This window comes from Microtus ochrogaster, chromosome 5 (assembly GCF_000317375.1).
Source record: "Microtus ochrogaster isolate Prairie Vole_2 chromosome 5, MicOch1.0, whole genome shotgun sequence".
Taxonomy (NCBI): domain Eukaryota; kingdom Metazoa; phylum Chordata; class Mammalia; order Rodentia; family Cricetidae; genus Microtus; species Microtus ochrogaster.
The window spans coordinates 59896132-59915761 of NC_022012.1; the positions used below are offsets into that span (position 1 = coordinate 59896132).

The following is a 19630-nucleotide window of genomic DNA, read 5'->3' on the forward strand; positions in this document are numbered from 1 at the left end:
AGCACTCGGGAGGCAGAGGCAGGCGGATCTCTGTGAGTTTGAGGCCAGCCTGGTCTACAAGAGCTAGTTCCAGGACAGGAACCAAAAACTACGGAAAAACCCTGTCTTGAAAAGTCCAAAAAAAAGAGAAAAATAAAAATAATAAATAAAAAACCAAGGGTGGTAGTGTACAGCTTTAATTCCACCACTCAGGAAGCAGAATCAGGTAGATCCTGTGTATTCAAAGACTAGCCTGGTTTACATCATGAGCTTCAGCTAGCCAAGGCTGTATAAAAAGACCCTGTGCAAAAAACCAATGACATTTTTCTTTTGTTCATTATCTTCTCCTTTTGTAAAGGTAATCATTTGTTTGATTTGGCAAATTTTTGTTATTTATATTTTCTTCCAACGATTTAGGCAAATATTCTTATAAGCTTAGTGGTTACCTAACATTGCTCCATTTTTATTTTTATTTCTCATAACTATTTTATATAGTAACCCCTATAATATTCTTTTATTAATTCTTGGAGAATTTCATGCACTGTATTTTGATCATATTCCCCCAGTGTCTCCTAGATTCACCTTCCTTCCCTAACCACCTAACTTTGTGTTCTGTTTTCCTTTTAAAACCTATTGTGTCCAGTTTGTGCTGCTCATATACCCTTGGCATATAGGTAGCCAACGAAGCACAGGTCCACTCACTTAAAGAAAATTGACACACTCATTCTCCTAGAAGGTATCAATTGCCAATGGCATCTCAGCAGGGATGGGACTTAATGCCCATCTCCAATCTCTTTCTGGTTTAAGTCTGGCTCAAGTTTGCACAGGTTGTGTGCATGCTCTCATAATTTCTATGAGTTCATATGTACATCTTCCCTGTTGAATTTGGAGAATACTGTTACCTTGTAGTCATCTACCGCATCTAGCTTTTAAAAGCTTTCTGTTCCCCTTTCTCAAATGATTTCTGAGGAGAGGTTGTAATGTAGATGTATTGTTTAGTGCTAAACCTTCCCAATATCCCATTCTTTACACCTTGACCAGTTGTGGATTTCTGTTTTTAGTCACCATCTGTTTCCCTGGTGATGGCATTAATTTATGAATACAGTGATAAGTCATCGGGTGTTGATTTAATATTTTATTTATTTATCAGAGTAATAGTAGTACGTTCTCATCTATGGCTTATGACCTGCCCAATCACAGGTTGTTGGCTTTGATAATGGTGGTGATGAGTGCGTATTTCATCTTTTGGAGCAAGACAAATCAAATCAGAAAGTAGTTGGTTACTCCCATGGCTTTCATGCCACTAGTGGATCAGTGAGCATATCTTGCCAGCCCGGTCATTACTGTAGCCTTCAGCATTCACAGCTGTGTAAGAATGATGGTTATGGTAGTGTATAGAACCCTTTCTACCACTATGAAAGTTAATCAATAGGGATTCAGTTCATAGGTTATGATCAGCTGGACTTATCCCATGTTCTACGACTCAGGTATTTGGTGATTTCAGGAATAGGGTCTTACTGCCAAGTTATGAAAAGTAATCAAGAGAGGATATGTAACATCCTTAAGGGAGCATGCCTTGATTGATTAATTTTTTAGTATTATCTTATTTAAATACCTGAAGACACATCATTTATGGTGAATTTATGATTCATTATGGCTGAGCAGCAAGGAGTTAATGTAAACAAGAAGTCAGCAGGGCAATGAGAGAATATATCCTATTTCTAAAAGACCTTCTAGAGAATAAAGCAACTCTGTCTGGTAAAAAAAAATGGTATTTCTATTATTTCATTAAAAATCAAGCTTGGCGGGAGGGAAATGGGAGGCGGTGGCGGGGAGGAGGCAGAAATCCTTAATAAATAAATAAATTAAAAAAAAAGATAATTGAAAAAAAAATCAAGCTTGGCATGGTGGTGCATGCCTTTAATCCCAGAAACAGAGAGGCAGAGGCAGTTGGATCCCCGAGTTTGAGGCCAGCCTAGTGGAAAGAGTGAGTTCCGGGGCAGTCAGGATTACACAAAGATACCCTGTCTCTAAACAAAACAAAACAAACCAAAAACCAAAATAAGACAAAACAACAATAGCAACAAACCAGTAGCTACGCACCTTTAAGTTTTCTCCAAGCAACTTCCTGAAGGTTTCAGATGCTGAAGACTGTGGTGGAGGCTCTACATCTGGTTCTAATGTCTTGTGCTTCTTCAGTACCCTTACCCAGACCTCAAGATGTGAAACTCAGAGATGTGACTCATAGCACCATGAATGTCATCTGGGAACCTGTGCTCGGGAAAGTTCGTAAATACATTGTTAGATACAAAACTCCAGAAGAGGAGTTCAAGGAGGTAGGTTGGAGATAAGACGATATATGGAAATAGTTGTTTTCCTGCAAGGCTTAACAACATAACTTTATCAAGGGTAGACAGATGACAGTGTGTTTTGAACACTTGCCACTTTGTTAATGAAAGGCGGAACATTTGTGAGGTTATTTTTTTGGAAAATCAGTAAGATATTGGACTGTGTTAGATTTAGTTTGGAAGTGTTCTGCTGTATGGTGTTCATCTCAAAAACATCATCCCTCAGTAGATAAAGAGTTATAGAATCCACGCGGCATTTCCTTCCTGTCTAGTTTCCTTATATGGTGCTCTCTAGTCTATGAAAGACTAAAAATGCCCAATGTTCTAAAAATCCGAGGTGGTGAGAAGATGCAGTTGAGGGAAGGGAGTGAGTGTGTTAGATAGTAAAATGGCACAGGTGGGCAGTTCAGTGAGAAAGGCTGTCAGAGTGAGGTGCCTTTTGGGATGATATTTTTGAGGTGATGTTGGGGTGCATAACTTTTTATACTGCCATGTGGGAGCAAAAAGGGGTGGCTTCCTAGGAATACGGGTTTAAAAATTGGGTCTGCTTGAGGGCTTTTAATGCCAGAATTCTAGAGGTATTTTTGAAACCAAACCTTTATGCCTTTGTATATCTTTGTCATTTATGTATTGCACAAATTTTAATTTATATGTCTGTACACATTTATTTTAGTTTGGATTTTCATTTCAAATGAATTTAACGGACAGTGGGCCTCACAAAGTTCTTTGCACACAACAAATGAGATATGTATAAGAGAGCATTGTTGAAAGTAATAAACAATGATATTAAAAGATGCAGATAAAAATGGCTTGGTTACTTGAAGCCATAGGCATTCATTGCTTGCTTAAAAATCAGACCAATATGACTCCAGTCCATATGATTTCTGGAAGCATTTAAGTTGTGCCTATGTGTTGGATTCTTAAGCAAATTGAAAATCCTCCTTTTTTTTTGGAGTCACGACTCTTCTGTTCTTGTGCTGAAAGAGGCCACAGCAAATCCTTGAAGGAGCGGTCCCACTGTTTTCTCCCTGTTACAGGTGGAGATGGATAGATCAAGGGCCAGCACCACCCTCAAAGATCTCTCCTCTCAAACCCCGTACACAGTGAGCGTTTCTGCCGTGTATGATGAGGGCGAATCTCCCCCGGCGACGGCTTATGAGACAACCCGTGAGTTGTGCCTTGTTTTATGGACACAGGGAATATTTAACGTGCTTGCAAATCTACTTACTGGGACATTCCGTTTCTAATGCTCTTTGTCCAGCCTTTGATGCTAGGGTTTGTAGATTACTTCCTCTGATTTTCTTCTGAAGTAAGACACTATCAAACAGTAAATATCAGCGTCTTCCCCTTCAGCAGTTCACAATTTAGTTGTCAAGATCAAAGATTAATGGAGAGTTTCAGGGTCATGGCAAGATCAAGTGAGTGGGATTCAGAATGAGTGGTCAGATCCCAGAAGAGGAGAGGAGGCCTTAGTGGCAGCATGGTATAGAAACACAGGATAACTGGCAAGAGCCTCCCCCTCCCCCACCTTCCTTACTCTATTCTGCTCTAACTTCTGTGGATGTCAGCTTTTCTCTATTTTGGTATTTCTGTAGTGTTTAACTTAGTTATCATGCCTCCTGTTCCATTTTTTTTTATTTTAAAATTTTTGTTCATTTTGCAATACCAACCACAGTTCCCCTTCCCTCCCCTCCCCATCCCATCTTCTGATAGGGTAAGGTCTCCCGTGGGAAGAAAACAAAGCCTGACATATCAAGCTAAGGCAGGACCAAGGCTGAGCTAGGTATCCCAACTTAGTGAATGGGCCCCCAAAAGCCAGTTCATACACCAGGATAAATCCTGGTCCCACTGCCAGGGGCCCCACAAACAGACCAATCCACACAACTGCCACCCACATTCAGAGGGCCTAGTTCTGCCCCATGCGGGTTCCCCAGCTGTCAGTCCTGAGCCCATGAGCTCCCACTAGCTCAGGTCAGCTGTCTCTGTGAGTTTCTCCATCATGATCTAGCTGCCCCTTGCTCAGTTCTGTTGTTCCTTTCAGTTACTGGGTTCCCCCGTTTTTTTCCCAAGGAGACAGAGAATTTTATTTTGTATCTCTAGCTCCTGTAATTTAATTACTTAACCCAGTGCTAAGCATATGATGTTCTAATCAAGTGTTCCACTTATAATAACTTAATCACAATATTGATTAAAATGAAAGCTGAGATCCAGTAGTATTCTAAACAAGCAATAAGAGCTTCATGTGTAATTTAGAAATCTCCAGCATCTGCCTTAAAGAAGATAAGGTGACACATACCATTAATAAATGATTTTATTCAAACCACAAAATGATAAACCATATCATTTCAATTCTTCAGCATAACTATAATAAAGTATTTCACTATTTTTAGGGAAGTTCTTATATTTTGCCTTCACAACACCTCTTAGTTAGGACTAGCCACATTAATTTCTCATTAGCTACATCTGCCTAGTATCTCCGGCAGGAAGCACAAGTCTAGAGACGCTAAATAGCTTTCTGTGCTTCATCGGTAATCTACTGGTGGGGCCAGCACAAGGTCTGGAACTTTTGCAGAGGCCAGGGTTCAGAATCTTTGCCTCTGATACAGTAAGAGAGCTGGCAATGATCCCAAACCCAAGCTCAGCTGCTTAGTTGATGCCAGTTTGACTATATTTGATAGACATTCCGGAATTCAGGCATGCACCTTGTTCTCTCTTTTTAAACTTTGCATTTTGTAATGATGTGACATTCTGTAGTCACTTTGTTGTCCTGTTGTCAGTTCTTATGTGGTAAAATCATAGGTAGAGATGACAATGACAGAGCCGAATTGACCCCTCTGTGTAAACAACAGATAAGAGAGGAAAGTCAGGAAACAGATAATTCAGTAATGACATTCATACTTTCAATGCGTGTTATCAAAAGCTAAGATTTTAAATTTAGGTAGCTCTAAAGGGTGATTTTAACAGTTGAGATGTTTTGAGTCATAGTGTGGAGGTGGTATCTGCAGTACTATTTCTAAGATGAGATATCTCTTAATCTCAACCTTTGGAACTTTAATGGACTAGGTGAGGTCCATGAGCTGTTCAATTCCATGTCCAATTGCAAGTCACAGTTTGTGCTTTGTATATGGTTGCTACAACAGATCCTCAAAGTACTGGAGACACAAAAACTTTTGGGAACCACTGTAATAGAAGAGTATTATGAAACAGTACTTTAAAAAGGTCATCATTATAGTAAACTTGCATATTTTAGTAACCTATGCATTATAACCATACATTGCTCATCCTATGTTTTTCAAATGAGCTAAGCTGGTAAAATAATTTCATTATAATGCTATGTGCTTTGTCAGTTTTTACCATATCATTTAAAATAAATCATTTTAATTGTATTAAGTTGAGTTTGTATTCCCATTGAGACATGGACTCTTGTTTTTTCTATGATAGGGCCTGTTCCAGCACCAACGAACCTCCAGTTTACTGAAGTGACACCAGAGAGTTTCAGGGGTACTTGGGACCACGGAGCTTCAGATGTGTCTCTGTACAGAATAACCTGGTCACCAGTTGACAGTCCAGATAAGATGGAGGTAACCTTAGCTCGCCGTCTCTCCCTTTTGTCTCACTCTTCCTCCATTTGCTTCTAGGGAAGCATGGCCAAAATATTTTTTACTTCTATGTATCAGTTACTTTTGCTGTTATGATAAAACGCCACTGCCAAGGTAACTTATGGAAGGAGGAGTTGACTGGGCTTAATCTCCCAGAGGGTTAAAAATCTTTTATGGTGAGGAGACATGGCTGCTGGTAGACATGGCAGCCAGAATGGGAAGCTGAGGGGTCACTGAGGACCGAGTATTCAAATATCTGAGCCTATGGGGGACATTTCTCACCAAAAGCACTGCATTCTGTTACAAATAAGCATCATTTCTGACTAGTGGGTTTGGGCTCATGTCTTAGAACAGTACAGAGGAACATACCTAAAGATGTCAGCCCAGTGTCATTGGGTGTGCATGATATGAACGGATTATTAATTTAGTGTGCTTATGATCTTTCCTCTTTGCCTAAGACCATCTTAAATGGAGATGAAAATACCTTGGTGTTTGAAAATCTGAACCCCAACTCTCTGTATGAAGTTTCCATTACTGCCATCTACCCCGATGAGTCTGAAAGCGAGGACCTGAGTGGCACTGAGCGCACACGTAGGTGTTTAACTTCCAGATAGGACCTTGATAGTTTGAAGTTAAATGTTAAGAAACAAAGCTGCTGCTGTATTACTAACGTTTCTCCAAATTCTGTTTTCTTTTAGTGCGTTTGATACCTTTAACAACACAAGGTAAGACACTGACCTATCAGGTTGTCTGAAAGAACAAGGCGTAAATTAACAAATACGGCCATAAAATGCGTTGTGAAAAAACCTTCTGCATTTTAATTGTAAGGTGTTGCTTTTCTCAAAACCAACCTTTCTGGAGACACTTTCTGTTGCTTGTGGAAGGATGTGTGAGTTGGCTTGGGCTTCCATAACAAAATGCTGGACTGGATGGCATAAGCAGCAAATATTCATATACCTATAACTCTAGAGAACAGAAGCCAGATTTGTGCTGCAGGCCTGTAATCCCAGTTGCTTGGGAGGCTGAGAAGGAGGATCATGACTTCGGTGCCAATCTGGCCAATTTAGTGAGGCCCTGACTCACAATAAAAAAGAATCAAGGCTGGGCAAGATGACTGTAGGTTAAGGCGCTTGCCATCAAGCCTGGCAGTCTTAGCTCAAGCTTCAGTATTGACTGAGTCAAAGGAGAGAATTGACTTCTCCACATTGTCCTCTGACTACCACACGTAAGATGTGGGGGGCATGTGCTCTGCTCCAAACAAATGAAAACCAACAGAATAACAAAATGTCAGTACTAGAATACTTGTCTAGCATCTGTAGGACCTGACCTTCAATCTCTAGCCCTACTCAAAATAGTCTGAAGAATAGGAAGTCCAAGAGCAAGACAAGATGGCAGCCACTTCTTGGGAGTAGGGTCTGTATTCATCTTCTCATTGTGCTGTTACATGGAAGAGAGAAAATGAGCTCTCTTTCTCATGCCTTTATTTATAAAGACGAATCCCTCTTGAGTAATACACTTTCATGACATCATCTTCAAATGCTCCATTTGCAAATTCTTCCATATTGAGTGTTAGGGTTTTTCTATGCAAGAGGGAAAAGTTTGGGGGAGACTAACACATTCAGTCCATATCAAATAGCTGTTTAAAATTCAGTGACCATATTATTGGTTTAAATTTAATTCTAAACCCAGTACTACATAATTCTCTCGATTTCTTTGGAAACTACAAGTTATTTTTTTATTTATTTTTGGTTTCACAAAAGAAGGGATTATTATATGTGTTTAATATGTTTTCAACAATCTTATTTCAGCTCCAAAAAGTGGTCCCCGGAACCTTCAGGTGTACAACGCCACATCTAACAGTTTGACTGTTAAGTGGGATCCTGCTAGTGGCCGTGTTCAGAAATACAGGATCACGCATCAGCCTTCCACAGGAGAAGGCAATGAACAAACGGTAATTCATTCTGTAAAAATTTACATTGGAAATATTCTGCCTGCTGCACTTCAGCTATTTCCCCTGAGTATTTACGATATTAACCTTGTTAGGGAATGTGGGATTTCCTGTGCTGGGTAGAACCATTTGAACCCAGCTGACCCTCCTTCTGGAGTGCATGTTGGAGACACACAGGATGCTCTGGTGAGACCTGAGAGTTGTTTTTCTTAGGAAGTACACATTAGTCCTGTGCCCAAGTAGCATGATGATATCCAGAAAGTCTCTGAGTCTATGTAGATCTTCAATGTTTCTGATTATAACAGGGCTATTATTTCTAGATCTAGAAGTCCACTGACCTAATTTAATTATTTATCAAATGGAGGTCTGCAGTTGGTTATTTTTACTCTTTGGGGGCCCACCACCCAGCTCCCAAATAAATACACAGAAACTTACCATTACTTATAAATGCTTGGCCTTAGCCTGGCTTTTTCCTAGCCAGTTTTTCTTAAGTTATCTCCTATACCTTATGCCTCTGGGCTTTTACCTTCTCACTTCTATATATCTTTTCCTCCCTCTTTATTCCGTGTCTGGCAGTGCGACTGCCCCCTTCTTTTCTCCTCTTCTTTCTCTTCTTCTTTTCTATTTATTCTCTTTGTCTACCAGCCCTGCCTATTTCTCTCTCCTGCCAAGCTATTGGCCGTTCAGCTCTTTATTTGACCAATCAGGTGTTTTAGGCAGACAAAAGACACCAGAGTTAAACAAATGTAACACATCTTTGCATCATGAAACAAATGTTCCACAGCATAAAAGAAGGCAGTACATCTTTAATATTCCACAACAGAGGTCCATGTGAAAGGTGATAACACTGGGAGCTCAGCTGTCTTCTTTACCATCCCAGACCTTATTTAATAGTCTTTGTCTGTTTCTCTTGTTTAATTTAGCTGCTTGTCTGGATTTCACCAGCTTTGCCTTTCATGAGGACACCTCACAATTTTTATATAGATTCTATTGTCTGGCTTATTTTAAATGTCTTTTTGTGGTCAGCTCTGGAACTCTGCTAACTTTGGGGGGGGGGAGCAAGAATTATTCCCTCATAGAGAGACAAGTTTTGAATTTCTAAGCAGTAAATGTGTTATGCTCAAGCAAATGGATCATACCTTTTACCAGTTTAGAAAGTTAGTAGAGTTGAAGTTGGCAGTGGATAAGTATATATAGCAAAGGGCACGGCTCTTACCTGGCAAATGAACTTAGCTGGACCACGTATGCTCCAGTCCCATTTGAATACCAGTCTATAAAGTAATCAAAATAATCAAATAACAAATCACCAATTCTGGGCCTATTTTGGAAAGATGGAGGGAGATATATAAGTAGACACCCATTTCCTTCCTGATAAGATTAGCTCTCCTAAACAAGTTCTTTCAACCTGCTACATGTCACAGTTTTATAAACATGGCTTCTGCCTGTCCTGATCTCTTTCTCCCACATCCTCTGATTACAGAGAGTTTGCAGTGTGCCTCTGTAGCTCATTTTCTTCATATTGAAGATGGATACAGTGATCCACAGAGTTTTTCCCCCTGTCCCGGAACTCTGATTGTTGGAGTGAATGGGTGCTAAGTTGGAAACATCTGTTAGTGCTAATACATCCAGCAATTTTCATGAGCACTCACTGTGGGCAGCATGCCATTTCCGTGCCATTTTCATGTGATTTTAATTACTGTGGCATAAACATCTGAATTCAGTAGACTGTTAACAAATCGTACAAATTTTCTTTCAACAAGATAGCAAGACAGCCTTGAGCAATGAATTAAAAACTTCAGACTCCATAATTGGAGGAAATTGAGACGCTTCATACCTCATGGCTTGTATCATGGAGATCACTGGGAACCCCTGCCTGAGTGTGGCTTGGCGAGTGGTCTGGTCACATCATTTACACAGCTAACACTGTTAGAATTTTTTTGGGAAACACCAAGAGCTTCAGATCCTTTGCCGAACCATTTTAATGTGTTTCTAAAGCAAATAAAAAACATCTGTAAAATAGCAGGAAAAATACCAAAGGGTGAGGAGCCTCTAAAATTGTGCAGTCCTTTGGTATCTTAAAGACCCTTTGTAACTCATTTATGATTAATGCCTTGTTTTTGGGAAGAGTTCTGTGAAATGTGTTTTGGATGAAATTTTGCAATGCTGGGGCTGCTAGCAAGTTGAAATATCTTTTCGAGGTCTCCAACTTAAAGCTCTAAATTCTTTTCATGACCCAAGACACATACTCTACATTTAAAATTATGCCATGATATATATTTTAAGCCTTCATTATGGGACGTGGTTCCAGAACTTGGCAAGGGTCTCGAATAGTTCCCCCCAGAGAAAGAGCTGTATTTAATAAACCAGAGAGTCGGAAAGCGTAAGGCTGATGCTTACCAAGAAGTGTTTTCCTCAAGACCACAGTAGGAGGACGGCAGAACAGCGTGGTCCTGCAGAAACTGAAGCCTGACACTCCCTACACCATCACCGTGTCCTCCCTATATCCTGATGGCGAAGGCGGCCGGATGACTGGGAGGGGCAAGACAAGTAAGTGAGACCCTGCAGCTTCTTAATCATCGCCATGGGACGAAATCACGTCTTCTGCAAATACCAAGGAAATGGAATATCTTACTGATGTTTTAAAACTTTAATTAAAAAAAATTAGGACATTTTTAATTGAAATAGAACTGTATCACTTCTTATTCCCTTTCTCTCTCCTAGGCCTTTCTGGCTACCTTACCTCAAACTGTGCCCAAGACCCCTCTCTACTGTCAAGACTGCCTTCCCTCCCTCCCTCCCTCTCTCCCTCCCTCCCTCCCTCCCTCTGAGTCAGATTCTGGTCTACATAAATTTGATTGTCCTGGAACTCACTGTGTAGTTCAGGCTGGCTTTGAACTTATAGAGATCCATCTGCCTCTGCCTTCTAAGTGCTGGGATTAAAGGCCTGTACCACCATGCCCGTCAATAGCCTATTTTTCTTTGATTATATTTGTTGCGCACACATGCGTATGTGTGCGTGTGCACAAATATATGTAAATACAGCCAGCTAAATCCATTTTGTTATTTGTATGTATATGGTTTCAAGGCTGGCAACCCTGCATTGAACAACCAATTAGGGGCCTCATCCCGGGGAGAGGCTAATTTTCCTTCTCCCAGAAGTCAACCGTTGCTCGTAGTTGTTTGTCTAGGGGTGGGACCCCATGACACTTTTCCCTTCCACGTCAACATGCCCATTGATATTGCTATTGATCTGATCTTGTTTATGCAGCCATTTTTAGGAGAGGCTATTTCACTGCAGCCTTCCTGGTCCTCTGACTCTTACAGTCTCTCTGCACCCTCCTCTAGGATATTCCCTGAGCCACAGATGAATCTTTTAAGATAGTACTTGTTGTTTTTAATATCCCTTGTTTGTAATTATGTCTTAATTTGTATCAACAAAAGATGTTATTATATACCAGGATTAAAAAAAAAATTCAGGGAACCAAAATGCCTGGCAGATAGATGAGACACATATACCACAGAAGTGTGTATCTTTTATATCTTTAATTATTATTCCAATAAATATCTGCGGGGTGTCTGCTATGTTCTAGGTGGGCTAAAGATATTGTTTGACCCGTGTTTCAGATATATTTGCTAGTTAGAGCACCACTACAGCGTACTTCTTGTGTATTTCAGAACCTCTGAATACTGTGAGGAACTTGAGAGTGTATGACCCTTCTACCAGCACTTTGAATGTTCGCTGGGACCATGCAGAGGGCAATCCTCGCCAGTACAAGCTCTTCTATGCCCCAACAGCAGGTGGTCCAGAGGAACAGGTAATTAGTATCTTTTGAGATAGCGTCTCTTTGTGTAGCCCTGGCTGTCATGGACCTTGCTATGTAGAGCAAGTTGTCCCTGAACTCACTCTTAAGTGGAAAATGTTAGTCTGTTTAAACTTCAGGTGATTGGTTTTAAAGGACATGGAAAGATTTAACTTGTTTAAAGGTGAAGAATTTACATTAATGCAAAGGACTTGATAGAGGGTATATATTTGGTGCTTTGGAGCCTGGGGAGTAAGAAGACCGTGGGTTGGGGGTGCTGGTTGGAGTGGGAGATATAGAGAGACACTGTATTAAGAGAAGTCTTCATAACCTCTAGCAGTTGCCTTGAGGTGGCATTTTCAGCTGGTATTTTATTTTTAGGACTAGCTCCTTTACCATTTTGAAATTCAATGCTCTGTGTTTTATTAAAATCTTTAGGTACCAATCCCTGGGAATACCAACTATGCCATTCTTAGGAACCTGCAGCCAGATACTCCATACACTGTCACAGTGGTTCCTGTCTATACAGAAGGTGATGGAGGACGCACATCGGACACTGGAAGGACGTGTGAGTAAGAAGCAGGAGAGTTAAGTTTTCATTGTAGATCTTGCTGTTCGCTGTAAAGGTCTCATTGGCCATGGAAGAAAATTATAAAGAATTTAGAATGAGATTAAAAATATAAAATGACAGTTCACATTTCAGACACCAACTATGAACCTCTTGGATAAAGTAACCTTTAAATAACGTTACTTTGAAATTGCAATTTCAGAATCTACAAATGTATGTTATATTCATCCGTGTATGATCTCAGTTAGTCTCTTTCTCTGACCAAAACGTATGGGGCTGAGCTTTGCACCTTGTCAGTTTGAATGAAGCTTGGTTTTGTCACTGGATTTTATAGCATAGGTTGTTGAAACCTGTTCGCTTTATTACTTGGTTGTGCATTTTTTCCTGGTTTGCTGCTGTGGAGCTTTTGGTATTAAAAATATGTGTGCTTTCATTCATGAATAATGTAGACAAATTAGCTTAAATGCTTTTGTTGTGCTCTGTGGATACTGCTGAGTCTGTTTTTGCACACTTGTAAATATCTTTCTGACTTTTCAAACACACTTGCGGCCGGTTGAAGGGGGGAACAAAGCATGGAGAGCTTCCTCTGGGGAAACATTAGGGATCTAGAGGGAGGATGCTGTTGGTTAAGTGAGAGTTTGGGGTTGGTATGCAGATTTAATTCTCTAAATTTTATTGGTGGAAGTTAATTGAGAACTGACTTGTCTCTTTGTTTGTCTTTTTAAAAAATAAATCACGGAAGATGTTCCATTGCTAGTGTTGAATAAGGCAGGAACCAACAAAAGGATGAAGGACTGAAAGCAGCTACTGAATCTGAAGGGCTCCACACCTTTCTGTTGGTTAGAAGGCAGGCTGTATAAAATCTCTCCTCTGGCCCCATTACTTTACTGGAAACTCATCTACTTCTGTTTCCTCTTCCTAGTACCATGTCCTTTCATGGCCAGCCCAATCCTGTTGCTCATACTCACTTATTTTTATTGAAAACAGCATGGGCTCCACGTTGGCAAAGGCTAACTTTGTCTTTGGAGAGTTTTTAATGTGCTTTCGTGTGTAGATAGCAGTATAAAGTGGGTAGGATTTTATCCCATTAGAGAGTGTAACTTGTGGAAGAGTGATGAAAAGTGTGACATGTGTAAACAGACATGAGAAACAGGCATTGGCTTTCCTTTCCTCAGTGGTGAGAGGACTGGCAAGAAATATCCAAGTGTATAACCCTACGCCCAACAGCCTTGATGTCCGCTGGGACCCTGCTCCAGGACCAGTACAGCAGTACCGCATTGTATACTCCCCTGTGGCTGGCACAAGACCCTCAGATTCCGTAAGTAATTTCGTCATCTTAGAGCTCAGCACAGAACCTTGTAGATTCTGCTGGGGCTTCCGCCACAGCAGATGGTTAGGAACAATCAGCTAATTATTATAGCTGCATGTTTGAGGCACATTTAGGAGCCTTTAAGAAGATAACCCACCAATATGCTAATATGTAATATTTAAATGATTGTGTTTGATGAGTTAAGACATGTTAATTATAAGTTTGCTTTGAAAAGAACTTGGAGGGGGAAACATGAATTAGTTGAGTTAGTGATAATAATAAGAGATGCAGCCCATTTCTAGAAGTTTCAATAATAAATACATTGGGAACGTTCACATGCCTTAGCTATGAATATATGTTAAGTATGCCTTTATTGGTTATTACAAATTACAGTGTCTCTTCAGCATTTTATTCAAGTGCTGGCCAGACTGTTTAATTTTTTTTTTCAAGACAGGGTTTCTCTGTAGCTTTGGAGCCTGTCCTGGAACTAGATCTTTTAGGCCAGGCTGGTCTAGAACTCTCAGAGGTCTGCTTGCCTCTGCCTCCTGAGTGCTGGGATTAAAAGTGTTCACCACCAGTACCCAGCCAGACTGTTTAATTTTTGAGACCAGATGAAATCAGGCATGGTCTGGAATGGTATGGTCATAGACTTGCAGTCATCTTCCTGATGCCATTCTAGTTCTGTTTATGAGTAGGCCAATAATAGTCAAACCATAAATTACTTATGTGAATAATAATAGCACAACACGGAGGAGGAAATAAATTTATGGACTAACAAGTCTTTGCAAAAGCAAGAAATGATGGGAAAGATAAGAAAATGATAAGCAATGGGTGTATTCTGCAGTAGTGTTGGTTTTAATGTCCCCAGCATATGATATGACATACTCATACAACATTGCCCTTATCTGAAATTTCTGTCTTACCACTAAACCTCTCTGGCACTGCCATGGGATCCCTTCTCTCTTGTGTACGTGACACTCAGGATCGACTCTGAGAAAACGTGCATCCTAGATATCCCACTTACAAGTATTTATGAGAAATGCAAATGGATGATAAGAAGCAAATCCGAGCATTTCTGAGAATAACTTGTATCTAATAATGTGCTAGAGGCAGATCTTGCTGAGAAGCACACTTAGCTCCTAACGTGCCCGGGCTCAGCCTTTTACAATAAATACTATTATGCTGACTAACTGAAGACCTGGCAAGCATTTGGGTGGCTGTCAGACAGAGTTTGGCGCGTTCTCTCCCCTTCAGATTGTGGTGCCAGGGAATACCCGCACGGTACATCTGGAGAGGCTGATTCCTGACACACCCTATTCTGTGGACATTGTGGCTCTCTACTCAGACGGAGAGGGGAATCCCAGCCCCAGCCAGGGCCGAACACGTGAGGCAAAAATCCCATTTTCCACTTTATCTCTTGTCTTTGAGTGAGGAGTGGCTGGTGGGTGCTGGGTGAAGGATGCTGAGGACTCTCTGAAGGGGAGGATAGCCTCTGCATGTGCCTCTGCCTGGCATTTCCCACACTCACATTTTGGGCTCAGGCTATGTGTGCAAAACTATCTATTGTGATAAATTAATTTAATTTCATCGTTAAAAAAATAAAAATCTGGACTCTAGATGAAAGAGGGCTTTCCTCACCCCCTTCCTTTTTTATTGCCCTGGGTTTTCTTGCCAAACAGGTACTTTGGAAATGTGAAGTCTAAGCCTCTCTATTTCCTTAAATGGAGGTAGTTACAGTGGCGAAAAGGACACCCTTCTTTCCCAGTCTGCATATGTAGGCGCAAAGCTAGCTCTGTTTTGTTGAAGTTCAGCACGTAACTGTAGCTCTGAAATGTAGCATGTTATGCTGTGCAATGTCACATTAAAACCACAGAAGTGGACCATATCACAGGGAAGTGAGCATCATAAATGTTGACGTTCTAGCAAGATCTTTCTGTAAGCTGACCTGGGAAGTGCTGTCAGGCAAGCAGCAAACCCAACCGTATTTTATTTAGTTCCACGAAGTGGTCCAAGGAATCTACGGGTCTTTGGGGAGACGACCAACAGCCTCTCCGTAGCCTGGGACCATGCTGATGGGCCAGTTCAGCAATACAGGATCATCTATTCTCCTACCGTTGGTGATCCAATCGATGAATATGTAAGTATATCAACACCAAAGTTCTGGGCTCAGCCTCCCTTAGTCCTGTAATGACTTGGGGATCACTTCTATTATAAGGGCTAACTGAAAAACCATCTCATTTTATATGTCTAACTGCCTACTTACATTGAAAGGTCTACTGTAACATGCTACATATTAATCTGTAACATCCAAATTAATGTTCAGATCATAAGATTATTTGAACCTTACCCTTCAAGTCCAATTTCCCTGCATGATCTCCCCTCAGTATCTCACCTTCAGTCTTCATTTTTCTCTAAACTCAAATTTTTTTCCTGCGCTTTTTTTTTTTTGCTTTGGAATGTACACCATTTCTTGTTAGTTTTTTTCTAAGCTAACTTTCTCCTTTTCTCCTCCACCCCTTCTAACGTTGATTCTCTACTAAGACTTGAACTCAGGACTCTGGGCATGAGGAACAATCTCTGTACCAGCGGCTTTAACCTAGTCTCTCCACACCCTTTGCACTGCCGTATTGTCTTCCTAGACACAGGCTCCAGCTCTTCCCTTTTCCTTCGTGTGGTACTGGGGAATCAGCCAGGACCTTGAGTGTGTTGCCAAGCACTCCACCCCAGAGCCACCATACTTTCCTCCTCAGGTTTCTTGGAGTTTCATTATAGCTGGAGAAACACGCACACTGACATTTAATTGATTCGTTTCTGTGATAAACTCCTAGATTCCCTCAAATGGTGACTGTAAAGTAGTTAGATTTGTGGTTTCCAGCCCTTTTCCCATGTGCATCCGTTTAGAATTGTTCTTCTTCCGTGCACTTACTTCATGTGAAGAAATATTTTATCTCTTGATTTAGACGCGACAATCTTTAATTGAAGTCCTGTTTTATTAATAAGAAATAAGTAATTGTCAATTGAGTTTTTAAGAATCAAAATGAGGTCAATGCTTTTACTACTCATGTTTAGTGTTTTTTCTTCCTTGCTGGGAAAAAAATGTTCCTAAGCTTTCTGAAAACATTGAAAATAGAATTTCTTTTAGCACTTCACTGTTTGTAGTTACGGGATTTCAGGCCGGGAGACTTAGCCATGGTGTTTGTACAAGACTAGAAGCAAGGTTGAGAGATGACTGGTTCATTCATCTTTGAGGAGGGAGTCTAATACATTTTCCACTTCCTCTTTTTCAAACTTAACCTTAATTAGTACCAGCTAAACTAATATACTTGAGGGTTGAAAACTGCCCATTTTGCTGATGAGTGGATGCCTGGTCCTTAGCATTAACTGACACTTGTCCTCTTCCTGAAAATGTGATGCGTGATGACGAAAGATGAAGCAGACAAAGTCAGATGCAGCAGGCTCAGTGATGCCCTCTGGGATGTTGTGTGTGTTGTTGTCTTTAGTGTCCCTACTCTCCTCCAGCGATGCTCAGTCACATGACTCTTAGTGGCTGGTCTGGGATTTGAGCCCAGATCTGTCAGTCCTTAAGCTATTCTCCCAAGCTGTGTAGAGGCAGGCTGGATAATTTGCCTGTCTCTGAACATTTTGAAACAAAAAGAAAGCATAAAGAATCTATTTTTCTTATGAGACTACATAAAAACAGCATTGGCTGTTTGATCTGGGTGTCTTCTTCTTGGAAATAAATATATAATTGAGCTTTCTTGCAGACCACAGTCCCAGGCAGAAGAAACAATGTCATACTGCAACCCCTGCAACCTGACACTCCATATAAAATTACTGTCATTGCCATTTATGAAGATGGAGATGGTGGCCATCTAATCGGAAATGGAAGGACTGGTCAGTGTTGTCTTATAATTTTTTTTTGCTCTTTAACAAGCTCATGCCTTTGATGTCAGTCACTATGCCATTTAAAACTGTGAATTTCTGTCTTCACCAGCATATCTCATATGCTACATTAATATAGCACATAGCACAGTCTATGTTAAACACTGAATTTTGTTAAAATGATGACACAAGGGCACAATTTCTTAACCTTTTAAAGGTATAATAAGAGGAGGAAAAGGGTGGTAAGGATCTGTTTATTTTCCTTTGCTTGAGATCATTTTATTTTTCTTTATACTATACCCTGAGTAATGCATGAAGTCAGGTGAAGCTGTAGTTGTAACTCAATATAGTATCAGCCAGACAACCTCTGTTATGATTGAGTCTCGATACACAAATACAGAAGCAGGGTGATTATAAATCAGCTGCCTAAAATGTATCTAAAAATTACCGCTTCAGATAATCTACAGAGAATAACCAGTGTTCTGGCCCACTCCTTGATCTATATTTGTGGCAATTTCATGTGGCTTAAAGATTCTCTAAATTGTCTTTATTATTTTAACCTGAAAATCTTTTCAAAAAGTGCTTACCTGGGAGCCTTTTCCAGAGGAGCCAATGCACTTGGCCTGAGATGTGGCCTGTGGTTCTTCTGATGTGCAGCAGCCAAGGCTGAGAACCACTGGTTCCCACAAGGCAGGCTGGACTCCAGTTCCATAAACACTGACATCGTGTTTTCTTGCTTCATTCAGAAAATCTACTTAGCTAGCATGGTTTATATTTCTTTATCCACTCACTTGTTCAAAGTCTGTTTGGGTTTAAATGTTCTTGACAACATCAGAGAACTTGTGAAAAGCAGCACTGAGACACTTCTAACAGAAAAGCCTCCTGGAGCTGATTCAACTCTGTGCCTACAGCCTGGAAATCTGTGCTATTTACTGATGCTCTAGTGACTAGATCTTTTTAGCTGAGCAACCCACTTTCCAACTTTCTCATATTTAAAATCTATTTTGTTAACTTTCTGGGGAAAATGGAGTATTTCAGAATTTTGTGCTTACCAAAATGTTAAATAAACTTTGACTTCTCTAGAAAGGGCCAAGGGCATGTCTAGTTTTCCCCATGGAAATACAGTTTTCATGTTGTAATTTCTTTAATGCTATGGGTAATAATTCAATGGATCCATAGAATACCACATTAACAGCACTGATTTCCAAGCTACACATTTTGGGAAAGACTGTAGGTTTACAGCAAAACCTCTGAGACTGAGACTCTAGGCTATGCGGAGGACAGGGAGGGGTGGGAAAGAATGTTGTTTTATTCATTCTTGCTGGTCTTTCGTGAAAATCATATCCCATTTATGTAAGGAGGTACCTGCCATTTAGTCTCTAATGTACCTTCTAGTTCTACTACTGTGCAGTACACTCATTGTAAAGAAGATTCTGAGATCTCTCCAATTGCCTACAATTTTGAGCCTTCTTCCACACCATGTCTGGCCTTGCTACTGAGGTCTTCCGAAAATTATCCATTTGGAGGTCATTTGAACACTAAGCTTTCTTTGGAAACTGACAGTGGCTTTGTAATTGTTTTTTTGGGTAAAGAAATGATAGGCTATTGGAAATTAAACTGTTGTCACAGAAGCGTCCTAACAAGGCAGTGACATTTGCCAATGTTTGTTTGCAGTGGGATTGCTCCCTCCTCAGAACATACACATCTCCGATGAATGGTACACCAGGTTCAGAGTGTCCTGGGACCCTTCACCCTCGCCGGTTCTTGGATATAAAATAGTGTACAAGCCAGTTGGTAAGGAGGCACATTTATTGTCACAGGAGTATGTTGGAAAGTTATTTGCATATGATTGTACCTGACTGCATTTCGCACTGCTGGGTTCTTTTGTAAAAACAAGACCTTTTGCACTGGAGGTACTATTTCTGGAAACAGTTTAAGTTATCGCCATTACGCTGGGTGTGCATGAGGCAACTTTTACACTTGAAAATCTTGCTCCGTGACCAGTCTCCAGTGGATAGCCCCACACTGCAGAGCATATTGTCTGTAATATACAAAATTGGACTCAGTGGGCTACTAAACTGAAAGAATACAAAACCAGAGAGATGGGGTGGTAGAGGGAGATCTGGGAGGAGTGGGGGGGAAGAGATGGGGTGGTAGAGGGAGATCTGGGAGGAGTGGGGGGGAAGAGATGGGGTGG

At 40.6% G+C, this 19630-nt stretch overlaps 1 protein-coding gene across 1 annotated transcript in view; it reads left to right on the top strand.

Annotated features, from left to right (window-relative positions):
• Positions 1–19630, top strand: part of Col12a1 (collagen type XII alpha 1 chain) — a 109353-nt gene that overhangs the window by 49723 nt on the left and 40000 nt on the right. The window contains exons 26-39 of the mRNA XM_013346412.2: positions 2179–2315; positions 3365–3494; positions 5769–5908; positions 6385–6517; positions 6625–6651; positions 7735–7877; positions 10292–10421; positions 11550–11689; positions 12113–12242; positions 13418–13560; positions 14806–14935; positions 15546–15688; positions 17316–17445; positions 19108–19227. Of these exons, the coding sequence (XP_013201866.1) occupies positions 2179–2315; positions 3365–3494; positions 5769–5908; positions 6385–6517; positions 6625–6651; positions 7735–7877; positions 10292–10421; positions 11550–11689; positions 12113–12242; positions 13418–13560; positions 14806–14935; positions 15546–15688; positions 17316–17445; positions 19108–19227 (1776 nt within the window). The remainder of the gene's footprint in view (positions 1–2178; positions 2316–3364; positions 3495–5768; positions 5909–6384; positions 6518–6624; positions 6652–7734; positions 7878–10291; positions 10422–11549; positions 11690–12112; positions 12243–13417; positions 13561–14805; positions 14936–15545; positions 15689–17315; positions 17446–19107; positions 19228–19630) is intronic.